The sequence below is a fragment of the Periophthalmus magnuspinnatus genome, chromosome 14 (genome assembly GCF_009829125.3).
Source record: "Periophthalmus magnuspinnatus isolate fPerMag1 chromosome 14, fPerMag1.2.pri, whole genome shotgun sequence".
In the NCBI taxonomy this organism is placed as follows: domain Eukaryota; kingdom Metazoa; phylum Chordata; class Actinopteri; order Gobiiformes; family Gobiidae; genus Periophthalmus; species Periophthalmus magnuspinnatus.
Window position 1 is genome coordinate 8,016,484 of NC_047139.1, and position 14,978 is coordinate 8,031,461.

At 39.5% G+C, this 14,978-nt stretch overlaps 1 protein-coding gene across 1 annotated transcript in view; it reads right to left on the reverse strand.

Annotated features, from left to right (window-relative positions):
- Positions 1-1,120: 1,120 nt before the first annotated feature.
- cpeb4b (cytoplasmic polyadenylation element binding protein 4b) overlaps positions 1,121-14,978 on the reverse strand; it is a 41,710-nt gene continuing 27,852 nt past the window's right edge. The window contains exons 5-10 of the mRNA XM_033978747.2: positions 11,296-11,463; positions 11,085-11,174; positions 9,979-10,097; positions 8,721-8,835; positions 7,313-7,494; positions 1,121-5,233 (exon numbers count right to left, since the gene is read on the reverse strand). Of these exons, the coding sequence (XP_033834638.1) occupies positions 5,006-5,233; positions 7,313-7,494; positions 8,721-8,835; positions 9,979-10,097; positions 11,085-11,174; positions 11,296-11,463 (902 nt within the window). The 3' untranslated portion in view covers positions 1,121-5,005. The remainder of the gene's footprint in view (positions 5,234-7,312; positions 7,495-8,720; positions 8,836-9,978; positions 10,098-11,084; positions 11,175-11,295; positions 11,464-14,978) is intronic.

Here is a 14,978-nt window from a genome sequence, read left to right on the forward strand (position 1 = left end):
CTTGCCTCCATTCATAACCAGCTCTATCTGTCACCGCCTTTGTCACGTGGATTTACATAGTAACAGTTTCTCCTTTGACCAGGTAGTGGCGCAGGTGAGCTGTGTTATTACTCCATATTTCATCCTTTGCACTTGAGAAACAGCACAAGACCCGATGAGCCGTGTGGAGCCGTGTGGAGCCGAGTGGAGCCGTGCGTCAGGCTGTGCGTGGGGCTGCGCGTGAGGCTGCGCGTGAGTGCGTCTGCTGTGGCCGATAACACGTCCAGTATTTATGGATCGGTGCAGAGGTGTGGCCCGGAGACAGATTTAGGAGCCGAACCTTGGGCTGCGGTTTCATTAAAAGTGTGTCAGCTGCCAGTGAAATGTTTTACAGCAGAGTAATGTGTTTCAGAGAGTAAAATGTGAACATCACCAAAAAGAAAATGCTTAAATATGTTGGTGTGGCCTGTTATTGTAGTTTTAAAGTACTGACCCGCTTAAACATGTAGTAGTGCAGTGTCTTTTCTCATGAGGACTTTATTGATGTGAAATTACCTTAGATTTGACCCTTGACCCAGAAAATGCACAGACATCACTTTAGTTGTGTGAACATTGAGTGATGCTTAGCCTGAGCCGCAGAGGGATTAGAACCACTGCTCTGTACACAATATTATAGGATATAGGGCAGATTACTTTAAAGTACAAACCAAACCAGTCAAATGTTTTCAAATATACACAGAAGTTAAAATCCTGCATGCCTTGTCTACAAAGCACAAATACTTTTAAGGTCCAGTACAACTCAAGCCTTTTAGTTTACACTTCTTCCTACTTGTACAAATGCCCACTGAAGATGACGTTCTTGACCCACACAATGATGTTTGTAATCTATAATGTCACCACCAGGTGTCGCCAAAAGCCACGTCTGTATCTGTAGCGTTTGCACTTGGTTCCTGCTGAAGCAAAGCCCTCACTTCCTGATAGGAGGTCATTGGTCATTGTTTATTGGTGAGTGTTGGCAGATAAATAGGAAATGAGGGCAGCAGTGATGAAAGCCCAAGAATATGGCCAAAGTCGACTTCTGTGTTTAGAAATAATTCGAAAGAAGAAAATACTTTGTAACAATAACCAGGCCAGGGTCATATTTTCATCACAGTTAAGATTTATTTCATTCAACATTTCACATTACAAATATTTAAAAATTATGCATACTGTTATAAATAGTTGGCTGCAAACAATTAAATAACATTAGATTTTTCTTTTTCGTTTTTCACTAGCACTTCTACAGACCAACTCCTAGAAATATGGACATATCCATAGTACATAACTTAATTAGAAAGAAAAATACAAAAATAGGAACTTATAAAGTGAAATGACAATAAAAATTAAGGTGATATCTTAAGTAAAAAATGCTATTAATAAATACAACAACCTTCCCATACACAGTTAAAAACTATTGAAATCTTGCCATTAAGTAATATCATTAACAGACAAATATTTAATATTTATTTTCCTTCAGAAAATGTGAACCATATATTGTGGAGCACAATATAGCAATTAGTAAAAACTAGACACTTTAACATATTAAAAGCTTCACCTCAAAAATATAACAAAAATCTGATCAAAATTATAAAAATCAATTATACATTCCAATTAAAAATATACCAATAAACAGCTAAATACATTGTTGACCTAATAATTACAAAGCAATCAATCACAGTAGCTTGAAATAAAATAGGCAAATAAGCACAAAACCTTTTAATGTTTTAAAAATAACTTCAATTATTTATATTAGTACAAATAGTTTGATTTCTTTTCTTTTTTACAAACACCAGCATGAAAAGGATTACAATAACAGTAGAAAATGACTGTGAAAAACATATTAACATCTTTTTTAATTAAATGTCTGCAATTAAAAATGGCATTAAAGAATTACATTGCAAAGAGTCTTTATCTGGAAAAAGGTTCAAAAGAAGTATTGCACATAACAACTTGAAGTTAACTTGCAACATTTACCACATTCAAGTCTTTAAGCTCCCCTTCCTCCAGATAGGTCTATTATAGAAAGATCAAGACAGCTCAAGTCTAAGGTTAGAGTAAAAAACAGTGTTCAATACGGATGCGCTGCCCACTTGTCAATATAGAAAGTTTGTGTCGTTTCTCATCTTTAGAGGTCTGCGAATGGGGAAGCGAGGGGTTCTCAACACGTGGGGCGGGGTCATCGGGGTCTCGGGGGAGGGGACATCGTGTGGGACTATAGGGTGTCCTTAACAACGCAATATTTGAGAAACATTTGGTGCACACCACAACAATTAATTTTTATAGCTAATTCATGTACTTGTCATTTTCTCTTTTTTTGTCATGCATGCTAAGGATTACGATAGGTGCTAGTTGGCAAGTTCAAGAATATATATATAGATATAGATATTTATACTTTTTTTTAAATATTAAAATATCTAAACACCAAACATCCATTCGTGTGATACGAGATTCAGCGTTAAGCGTGAACCAAATTTTGCATTCTCCTTATAATAAGTTAATGACTCCATCTACGGAGAGGAAACCAAGACAGAAGTTACCATTTTCCAACTAGTAGAGCCGTGTTACAAGGCATGTACATCCATTTAATCACAACAACATGTTTTTTGTCTTTTTGTCGCCATGCTGTTACGGACACATCTAAAAGCTAAGACCAACAGAATGTTCACTTTGGTCTGTCCTCTGCAGATCTGAAGTCGCCTCAACACAAGTGCGCACTTATAGTTGTAAAGATTCCTCAGCACTGAAATGTATAAAAAGCATAATTGAAAATAATATATATTGAAATCACTCAACAGCTCCATATATGCAGATCTCTCAGTAACAAAAGTACAAAAGCTACCTTTCACAATGTGAAAAATTGAGGTATTGCAAAAAGGAGTTTCCCCATTCGTGAAAAATGTGCCTAAAATGACTGTTGGAAAAAGAAAAACTATTTAGAAAAGTAGTGCATAATAAATGTTTATATGTGCATGACAAAATAATTTAGCTAGAAAACACACTGTACCAAAAATCAGCAGGCCATGTATAAAATAATCTTTTTTTCTTCTCATTTTAAACAGCAAATTCTTCACAAAGTGTTTTAACTTCTAAAATGCTCCCCCACCACACCCACAAAACTCATGTCCGGGTGCAAACTGGTGCCGAGTTGACACCGCGTTACAAATGAGGGTAGGTAACTCACTAGTGTAGACTCAAGTTTCTGTAGACTGCTCCCTGACGTCACTCAAAACGACAAACCATTTTGACGACTGCGCCTGTCCGTGTGCACTTTGTGTGTTGTAACGCAAATAAGTCGCCTCCATTTTGAGCTACGGAGAAGTACGGGGTCTGACTGCACTTAAAATGTAGAAATATAATAAGTTCACAAGGCCAATCTTTGGTTTTACCAGAGTCCAACAGGTGCGTGACAGTTACTGGGTAGATAGTGATAAAAAAATATATGAGAGTAATATAATTAATAAAAAAACAGAAAATAAGCTACAGCGTGACCCACTACTGCACCGCCATCTTTGGTTCCCTAAAAACCTTTTCGTATGGGCAGCCCGGTTGACATGTAGTAGTAGTAATAGTAGTAGTAGTAGTAGTAGTAGTAGTAGTAGTAGTAGAGCGCACTGCATGGACTATCTTCATTTATGCTTCAAAAACACTGTTGCTGAGTTGGTTTAACTTGGCAGGAGGAAGGAGGGAAGGGGGTCACCGAAAACACGTACCCCCCCACGACTCAAATGTGTGCAGATGAAGTCAGATCATCTTTCATTGCTTTTGTGAGTTAATAAAGAAAGTAGCTGACTCCAGGATGCAAAGGTTTTTTTTTCCGTAAAGACTTGGGAGAATTGCACAAATGTATTTAAAAAACTAACTAACAGACAGGCTTTTTTTTTTTTTACCATTTGAAACTGCAAAAAAAAACGGAGGCCACTAGCTTTCTCTGGCTCGCCCCATGTTCGCATTCAGCTGAGGATGGTTAGTCTCCTCCTATACATTCCCCTAAAGATACTGTAGATGCGCTGTCCGTCTCTAGCACAACCCTGCGATTGATACAAAAATAAGGTGATGAAGCAAAGTGAGTACAAAACTGTGCCGTTCCCGTCACACGCAGCCGCCGGACACCTCACTTCCCCATCGTATCGGCGGGAAGGACGGCCCCGGCAGCACAGATAGCGCGTTATCTTCTGGTTAGTCTCTTCTGGAATCGGCACATTAGCAGCTGAGTTTGAGGTATTAGTTTTTGCATGTGTCAAAATGGAGATCCGAACCCAAATATAGTTATGTTGCTTAGAGATTTTCTTATGTGAAATTTCAAGTAAAAAAATTTGCGGTAGAGATTTTTTTTTTTCTTTGATCGAGGAGGGTGAATATTCGTCGCAGTGGGCCCTCTCTTGTGTTTGTCAGTGATGAGAAATTCAGCTTTGGTAAACTACAAGGGTCTCCTATACTGAAACTGCACTCTCTCTAATGGAAATAAGTGCACTCTTCTTTAGCAACACCCTTTTCAAGTCATATTTGCTCTAGAGCCCCGACCCTTTCCACAATAAACAGCCAATAATGCACTGTTCCCATTGCATTTGCCTCCAGACATAATACAAACTAAACAGGAACAGCTCTGCTACACAAAATAAAATTTTTAAAGTCACATTTCATTAGATTTTTGATAAAAAATATTTTTTAAAATGGTTCAGGCCAATTCAAAGCAGAGTACCATCACACACTTCAAACGTTCCTATATATCCATTTGTATGAACTCATAAAAATATTTAAAAAATCAAATTTATAAATTAAATTACATTACACGTCTTTTTTTCTTTTCTGGACATTTTTTCTTTTCTTTTTTTCAAAATATAGATATACTATATATTAACTTAAAAAACAAGAAACTTTTGGGTGAACTTAGAGCAAAAAGGAACCAGCAACAGAAAAGTGCATTTATTTGTACAATGATTGGCGACTGGTGCACTACCTGCCCTGCCTGTTGCCTGTTGCCTGTGGTTCAGTTCCAGCGGAAGGAGATGTGTCGGGGGCGGTCTCCTCCCTCCTTCACCAGGGGCTTGTGGAACTCTCGTCCGGCCCGTGAGTGGATGGCGGCCCAGCAGTACTCGCAGTAGTACTGGAGGCAGGTTACGTTGGCGCAGAAGAAGGGCGCGAACTTGCCCCCACAACGGGTCCCCTGGCATTCATCGCACAGCTGGTCGTCCAGCACGTATGGCTTCACTTCCACCTGCGAGAACCGGGCAGAGGACAGGAGTTTAGCACTGGTCTGCACGGGGGCTATTACAGCTGCTGAATGTCCTCAAATATTCTACAGACTAAGACGACCACTCACAAAAGAATAAAAACACCTTCTCTTATAGCAGTGGACTGGGAAACACAGGCCCTAATTTTATGTATGATCATTACAAAAAAAGACTCATTATATTGAACATTCAGAATCGCATGTTTACTGTATTTATAGATGTGTATATTGTAGTAGTGTTTATAAAAATATGTTTAAGGAGATGAACAGTGAAACCTTCCATTATTCTGTGATCCTTATCATGAACCCAACAGTTGGCCTTTTGTGCTTACACATGTTATTCATATTTGCTCTTATCTAGAAAAACTGCAGATGTCTGAAAACTGAGACCCTAAAGAAATGATGTATCTTTGAGTTTCAAACTGTATTTGCGGCTTGAGTTACAATTCAGTGTCCTCATACAATTAAGGACAATCTTATTTGTCAAAAGCTTACAGCTAGGGAAATTATATCAGTTATTCTTGGATGTTCTTCTTGGCAGACTTTTCAATTTTCTTACTATTTTCTAATTCTCTGCTAGATTTATTTGCATTTGAGGTTTGCACACTTATCCTTTATCAGCGTTCTCTGCAGATTGTGCTTTAAGATGCTTTCAAATCTCCACAAACTATTAGATTTTCTCTTTTGTGCAAATGACTTGGGCAGCTTGAACAGAAGTCTGCGTGCCGGCTGCTCTGGCAACAGAAGGTGAGGCTGCATTTGAGGCTGGACCTTGAGCTTTAGCCAAAAGCTTTGCATACCACGATGCAAAGTATAATACAAAACTCCACTGCAAGGCCTTTAGAACGGAGAGACTAGAGCTGGGATGGTGTGTGGAGTTTTATGTCAGGGCAACAGACACAAATACCGCTCCAGCTTTTCACAAACAAACTGGGTCACATCAGATTTGCCTTTTAGCTCAGGAATAATCGCTCTGTACAATTAGAGAAAGAGGGAACTAGCACATTATATTGTCAAAGAAGATTTGATCTCGTGCTCAGTGCTGTATAAACTTTAATGTACTTTTTAGTCCTGAATTGTAACAAAAAGTAATGCAGCCTTGATCATTTCTATGAACTAGATAAAACGTTGTGCAAATCCCTAGTTGTAAATATACAAAGTGAATAAGCGAGATATTTACTTTACTTCAATAAACACTTGAACACTCAATAACCGCAGCTCGTCTGAAGGTTACGTTTTAGTCCTTAAATGATATTCTATGTGTTTACACAGATGCATTTACCAACAAGTACTGAGCATCTCTTTTAAAAGGGTAAAGACTTTACATCATCCAAGGTTTATTTTGATTAAACATCATAAAGAGTCGATAATAATAAACTAAGTAGGAACAAATCCTATGAACAAATTCTGGTGGCTGACCAGACAGAATGGTTTTATAATAATTGAAGCTTAACATTGAATTAACATTCCCGATTTTTTCCCATGTATTTGAGCAAAATGTGTCTTGTCCCAGCACAGATGTACTGTATGAGCGCCTCTTGATGTCAAAGTACATCAGCTGTGTACTATCTGCGTCTAATAATAAAGCTTTATTGTTTGATAATAAGGAAGTACACTGTTAGCATACTGGTTGTTATTAGCACTATCAAAACTCCGCCCTGGCCTCTGAAAGGTGTGGAAAGTGCTTATGAATCCACTGCAGTGAATAAGTTTCAAGTTTCAAGTAAAAATCAGGCACAACGTCTTTAATGCAGGTTTTGTACTCTCTTACTCATTTGGTCTTGAATTGCTAAAAGCATCTTTTGACATTTATTTCCTTATATTTGGATGCCATTTCCTCTGTTGATAATAGATGATACATGCATGACTAAAAGGGTTCAAGCTTGACTATTAAAAGACCATTTCAAGGAAAAAGTGCAGTGGGTTTATTATTATTCCTTGTAAGTCCAGCCGCAGTCTTGTCCGTCACCCCACATCTGCATGAGATAAGGCTTGAGGCGTGGCTCTTCACAGAAATGGGCCAAACGCACAGACAGTTTGAGGTGTCCCGTTGTGTCAGCTCACCCGTTTATCGATCTCTCCATGCTGCAGCTGCACAAAGCGAGCACTGATAGCAGCTATGTAGCTCTGCTGATTAGAGAAGGCCACCCGCCCTGCTCCTTTGGGGTACTTCAGCTCTGGGTCTGTGTCAATGCCGGCGTAGCACACCCCTCCATAGAGCCGGTCCATGATCATTGCCAGTTCCACTGCAAAGAGGGGGGTGGGATCATATTAATTAAATATTCTGTATGTAGGAACAATCATCTGATGTGAAGTACAAATAGTGTAACAAACAGTGTGTGCTGGCTTCTGTTTGATTACACTGCACTAAGTCCATAGAGCCGGCTCCACGTGGACTCTGAGGCAGCACTGCTGAGCTCAGGGCTTTGACTTACCAAGCAAATGTATTAAACTCGAGTTTGATGCAGGAACAGTGAGGACAGAGTCTAAGGCTGCAGTAAAACATGCAAAAACAACACGGCTACTTTAACTCTTTCACTCATGGGCTTCATCCTCCTGTTTAATGGTGACATGTTGAGGACTTACAAAAGAGATAATATTTAGTTTTGAATTGTTAATTGCTATAGCTTTTATAATAACTTGTATAACTTTTATCATAACTCTGAAACCCATGGATAGATATGCCAAGTTACAGTAAACTGAGCTCTCTCAACTTGTTGTAACTGTATAGATTTAACATTTATTCCAATAACAAGATCAGTGTCAGTGACTGACAGCTAGTGGTTTGGGACAAATATGGGCAGAGGAGGATGAAGGAAACATTCATATGGTTGGTTTATTTTCAAGATTTAAGACTGTTAATTTAATAATGTATAACTGTAAAAGTGGGTCATAATGAAATAAAAGCAGTAGATGTAGTAAAACTGTTCCTACATTCACACCAGACGTACAGGAGTACTGCATACACCATGATGGTGGTGTACTATGGTGTAATAGTGTCATATTTGAACTGGGAGCTCAAAGGACCTCTGGCAACTAAAAGACAAACCTCAAAGACAATTGCCCACCATGAGGAAAATACTAATCAGAGGTGTAAGAATCAAACTGAAGTGACTACTCTCCACAGTGAGCCTGAGAGCACTTCCTGATAACACCAATGGAGAGACACACAGTCTTTCATCTCAGTCTGCAGCTGATCCAATGTTTATTAAGAACAAAGCCGTTTAGAGCTCCCCATCTGAGCCTGGGTGAATTTGGGACTGATATTATCTACATCATTCAGCAGAAACAAAACTTAAATAATGATTACACATTTGAAAGTTTTTTTTCACTCTGGTGGTAATTTAATCAAAGAAACTTGTAGATGAGTTTGTATCACAGTTTTAAATATAAAGTGTGAAAGTCAAACAGATCCAATCACACGAAAGGGTCTTAAATACACTGCAAAAGCTCAATAGAGGTAGAGGAGTACCTGCACGGAGTGGGCGGGGCACTCCTCCCACAAAGATGGTTTTCCTCGGGTCCAGAGGCTGCGAGCCGTCCATCACAAAGTCGCTGTCGTTCAAGTTCCAGGGTCGAATTTGAACCTACACAAATATATAGTTGGCATGTATGGTTATGGAGAGAGCTGTCAGTCAGGAGGCTCTGTTATCTACGGTATTACTTGTACAATATATGTCTTGTTTTGTGTTGGTATTTGATTATATTATATTATATATTTTCTCTTTCTCTCTCCGCTCATGCACATACACACACATTAGGGGGCGGGTCCACTGTGTCTGTGTTCTGGACATGAGGCAGAGAGTGACACGACAGAGACGAGCCCAAGCTCTGTCTGAGTTATTAAACTATTTAAAAAAAGAGTCAGTGATCACAGAGAAAGAGCCCACTAAAGTCTTCAAGCCGAGAGTGACGATAAATAGATGATTCAATATGCGCGGAGGATTAGCAATCTATCAGCGGCAATGAGCTGAGTTTACCGTTTGTGTCAATCATGTTTTCTTTGAAAATTATGGAGATATTCATGTTTTGTAAGCAGAGAGCTGGTTTGAACCAGGAATGTACCAGGACTAAACAAGGACTAAGTAGGAGGGCTGATTACCAGATCTGAATCAGGACTAAAGCGAGTCTAAGCCAGGACCCTGCCAGCCTTCTATTAGACTCATAGTGAGCAGAACGGAGCAGCAGACTTCACAGCAGAACCACAGGAATAAAGGCTTTTTGATATAAAAAAAAAAAACAGGTTCAACTTCAAAAGGTTAAATAAAATTCCTGTCCTAAATTTGAATGTAGACATGCTGGGGTTTTTTGATATTATTATTGAAAAATCCTATCCAAGTCAAAACAGCAAAGTTCTGGGTGAATACTACAGTATATTTAGCCCTAAATGGTAAAATGAAGAGCGGTTAAACTACTACTGTACAGTCTGTAGTCACTTTGTTGCCACAGCTCAAGCCACAACAAAAGTATTGCTTATGAAAATGGTATTTTGATTCACAATAGGGAGGGAATGATTTCAGGCTCCTGTTGAACTATATACCGTATGGTCGAGGGAAGTGGCTCTGTACTGGCCTCAGCGTTATGAGATTAGTTCCCGTAGCAGATAATTCGCGGAATGTCTCTCCCCAATCTTCACCCTTTTCCCACCTTTACTGTCCCATCCAATAAACACCTGTGCCCCACAAATATCATACAAACAACAAAAGCCAGTATGCTAAGCTTGAACTGACCGGCTTGTCTTTGATGGTGGGGCTGGACACGCACAGGTACAGTTTTCCGTCTTCTTCAATACAGGCGTCAATCAGAGCCTGAACAGAGCTCTCGTCCTGGAACAGCAGGAAGGCGTACCCTACACACACAGCACACAATCAGTACACACTATTGACAGGCAACACGCTGCAAGGTGTTCCTCCGATTATATGGTAACTCTGTCAGCCTCCAACATACAGAGCTCACAGCGGGGGGCTTACAAACACAGAAACAGACAAAACCTCTAGTCAAATGTTTGTGCCTGTTGTATAAACGTTTAAGGAGAAGTGCGGCTGGGGTATGTCTTATAGAAGAAGTCTTGTTGCTACAGTAAAAAAGCAAGTATCTTTACAAGGTACACTGTGTAACGTTTCCGGTGGAGGGTCTGTTTTTGCTTTGCCTGGAATGTTCCACAGTAGTGATGTCACGAAAAATGCAAAAATTTCAAACTTGATTTCGATAGCAAGGTGTAGACTCGATACTCTATACAAATTCAGATATCACGATGATAATAATAATAAAAAAGCTATTTTTTTAGATGATATAATGTGATTTTTTACATTAAATCACAGTAAATAAAGCTAATCAGGAAAGGTTCATTTCTGTCCTGTGAATGTGACTTTTTTTTAGTATCGATACCTGCTCAAATGAATATCTACTTTTGATAATAGTTTTAGTATCGATTATTATCTGATTTTCAATACTTTTAGACACAAGAAACAAGATGAGAAATTGATAAGTTTAATGATTTACTGTAGAACTTTCTGGACAAAGCAATAACCTCCCCATGGAAACAACCGGTAGCTTACTCCCCACCAAAAATGTTCCATAGTGCACCTTTAAACCGTTTTAGATTGACACGAATACTGGGACGCAAGTCTATCAGTAAATACGATACAAAAGAACAAGCGATGGTCTGTAACTACATCTAGATAATTGAGTGTGAACCTATTTGTCCACCTGCTAAACCTACAACTTAAATCAACAGTAATTCCAATAATTCTTTGTAGAAAAACAGATGTTCATTGAGCTTTTATGTTTTGCCGTGTGTAAAATGTAATTCAGCAGTACCAAAGTGGGCCTGTACCTTTGGGAGGGAAATAGGATTTGCTCTCCGCTTTGTGAGGCCAGTCGACAAACAGGTGACCGAAGCGTCGGAAACTGGCTGTGATCTCATCTGAAAAGAACCAGACGCACATGACATTTCCTTAAGGCTACATCTGTCAAAAAGGGCATTTCCTGTTTACATTTGGTCTCTGCTTTGACTCAGTCGGTCTATAAAAAAAACCTGTATGTACCTTCATCTATATCAGGAGGCAGTCCACCCACAAACACTTTGCGAGAGTAGCGTTCAACTCGCTCTCCGTTCTGATGTGGGAAGCAGTGAGGAGATCCCAGACCGGCCAAGCCCTCTCCACGCTCTTCATCGGGAAAACCATCCTCCATCGGGAAGAGAGAGGAATGGCCTATAACACAAGGAGAAAAAGACAGAGTTCAGAGAGAGGTTTATCTCATGGGTAAAGGGTTAAAATGAGGTCAGTGGGACATGGTGGAGCGGTAATGGCAAATATACAGTGGCAATTATACCAGTGCCTTGAGTCATCTACCTGATGGGAGGAAGTGAACCCAATCCGCAGTAGAAAACTGCCTTTCAGCGTATTTTAATGACGTTGCTTTTAACCAATACTTAAGAGTATTGATGCAAATAAGCAAAGGCCCTTTGATATATAAATCAGACTTGAAGTTACAGTATAATCCAGCCATATATATTCTGCTTCAAAAGCAAAAGCATGTTGCAAATGCCAGAAAACAATACACATAATTATTATTACAGGTGCAAACTCATTTATTTTATGGAAGTAAACATGTATAGAAAAGATAACACACTGTATTGATTCTCAAGACAAAGGACAGCATAATCTGAAAACACAGAAAAAGCATCACAAAAGCATCATGCAATTACAAAGATATGAATGTATCAATGAGTAAAAACAGCAAGCACTGGATGTACATAAAAAGGATGAGTGCAAAGTGACCTAAAGATCCTGTCTGTTGTGGATCTGAAGAGCCACACAGAGGCCAGTGTTGCGTGTAGCGGAGGTTAAACCCTCCCTGCCCTGTCCCTGCGTCCATACAACCTGCTCTGAGCTGCTTTATACAGATTTATGGGAGAGTTTAGCCTGAGCTTACACTGAGCGCTCCAGGCCATGTGCCGCTAACACAGAGTGTCTATGCCTCATTATGGAGCAGCCACTGGGGTTAGCATCTCCTAATGTGTGGCACTGAAACGTGTGTGAAAAACAGGCGTATACACTGAGGCTGAGCAATGACAAGTTTTAACAAGGCCCGACAGTCATGCAGACAGCGCGTCACTTCACATAACACACAAGAAGGATACGTATTGTATACAAGCACAGAGATCAAAGGAAACCAGAAAAACGGGTAAATTATAAGAAAAAATGTCTTGATGTCAAACTGAAAATTGAGACAAAAACAATATAACATATTTTACCTCGTCTCCTGCTATAATTCCTGGCTGCATGTGGAATAAGGAGAAATTTAAAAATGAACATTATGACTATGTCTTTGGGCCAAGAGTAAACTATGCAAAAACAGCACATTCAAGGTTTATTCAATATAGATTTATTACAGTGTAGTATGACCTCAGGCCAAAACATCTTAATGGTAAGGCAAATTATTAGTAATATTACCAAAGTGTTACCAAAAATATGAACTCTACCATTCTTTAAGAAAGCTTTCATGAAGAGTTTTGTTGAATCAAGGTCACGCTCTGCAGCTGCAGCAGTGGAAAAAAAGGGAAAAAAAGAATAGAAAAAAAACCTAAAAAAAACAAAAAAACAACTTGTACAAAATCTCATTCCCAGCCAAACTCCAAGGACAAAAATAGAGCTTGTAGGAATTTAATTATCACAAAACTATTGGAAAAATTAGTAAACAAATTAAATTTGTGCAACAGAATGCAGTTGACTGATTCAAAAAATAGATAAAACTCTCAGAATCTCAGAAAATAAGAACTAGGAACGGTCCGGGGATTGAACCCTGTGGAACTAATATGATTAAGATAAAGCAAGGACAGCAAAGGTACCGAGGACAGAGGAAGTAGGCAATAGATGTACTTCATGTGGGGTGTGTACCGACTAGCAGTGCAGTAAAACAGCAGAGCCAATGAAAAATCAGTTAGTGTAATACAAGCTTGTCATATGAGTGCAGCAGAATTCAGTTATTTCTCCCTGAGGACTGCAAGATCTGCCAAGAGTAATAAAGGATCCCAACATCGAAACCCAATGTCACACTTCCAAAGTCACAAACTTGTATAGAATATGATAAAAGCTGGGCCACAGAGGCACAGCACATACAGCATGTTTTTCTAATATCCCTCGACCACAGGGTAAGATTTCAAAACATGTCTATGTGACATATCCAAACGCCTGCCGTTTCTAATGCTGCTGATTCTAATGTAAACATGTAGCGGCGAAGACAGCAGTTGCACAAAGACGAGGCTTGTAGGCACAGAGCGCACTACATATGACTAACTGTGTTGGTTGACAATTATGAAACCTTTTCAAGCTGCATCTAGGGCAGCAGCAGCATACTGATTTCACCATAGAAAATGCCACTGCAACGCCAACCAAAACGCAACCCCAGAAATAGAGCAAATTGTGATAAAAGAAAAAACTAGGATACATTTGTTGAAAATAAATGGCAAGGGTAGCCGTGTTGCCGAATCTTTGGTGAGAAACGCAATCTTTTACAGCTCTAAAACGCGGGTATATCTCATCCCACAAAGGTCAATCAAACGAATCGCATTTTACCCCTCACCTGTTGGATTAGATTTTCCTTTTTATTTGCTTAGTGAAAAATAAGGTACTTTTGCAAAGAACCCTGGAGAATTGGTAGAAAGTCGAGTGAATTAGAATGAAGTGGACACAGGAGAGATTGAAACACTGACCCATCTAAAGTGTAAGAACGGGGATAGGATGAAGAGGTGGCCTGAACACACAAGGAAATAATCCACAGCGGTCTCAGCGGACTTTCCAGCCCAGATGGACATTAACTCTGTGGGAAGGTCAGAGGGAGCCGTGGCGAGATGAGAGAGAGAGATAGTAAAGCAGATTGGATGAGAGCGGGGAGTGCTATAAAAAAATGTGTGAGAAGCAGAAAAATAAAGCGTTGGATAAAGAGGCTGGTGAAGTGAGGGAGAATGAAGGGAATGATGCATGCGTGTTTATGAGACAAATCAGGGGAGGGATCCACTCAAGAGGCTGCTATTGCTGCTGTTGAGCTGGTGAGTCCTGCCTGTCCACTGCCACCATCTGTCCCCTGGCTATGACAACTCTTCACACCATGTGACCAGACCATGTGACTACTGTACCATGTGACCAGAGTCTTGTACATTCGTGGCTCTTGACCAGTTGGACCCAGAACAGTCAGGTTAGAAAATGTTAAGAGGCAAACAAGGCAACAAGGAGAAACCCTTAGTGCCAGCTGCTTAACCGAGGATGAACTACTGAGCAGAATTGTTGTTTAATATGTGAAAAATGATTAAAATGTACCATATTATTGTATTTGGTAGTGCTGTAGTCATTTAGTTGATTAGTTGGTCAATGGTGTCTTAGTTGGCGAAGGTAAACATTAGAAAACAAATCATTTTTCAGTAGATAAGAATTTATAAGGGACAACGGCAGAAAGGAGTGCGTTAGCTGAAGATTTGGTGTTTTTTTGTATTTATATGTAAAAAGGCAGATTAAACACATTCTGGCTTTACAAAATACATTATTTCCTAGTACTTTTTCTGCCTTAATAGTTGATTTTGCATGAACTCCCGCGGCCACGCCCCCTTTTTTAGTCAACTACCAATAATCAATTTGCAGGATATGCTTTTAGTCGACTGAGAAAATCTTTCGTTGATTAAGCTACCAAATACTAAGGCTGTAATCTTATAAAAAGTACGATCTCATTC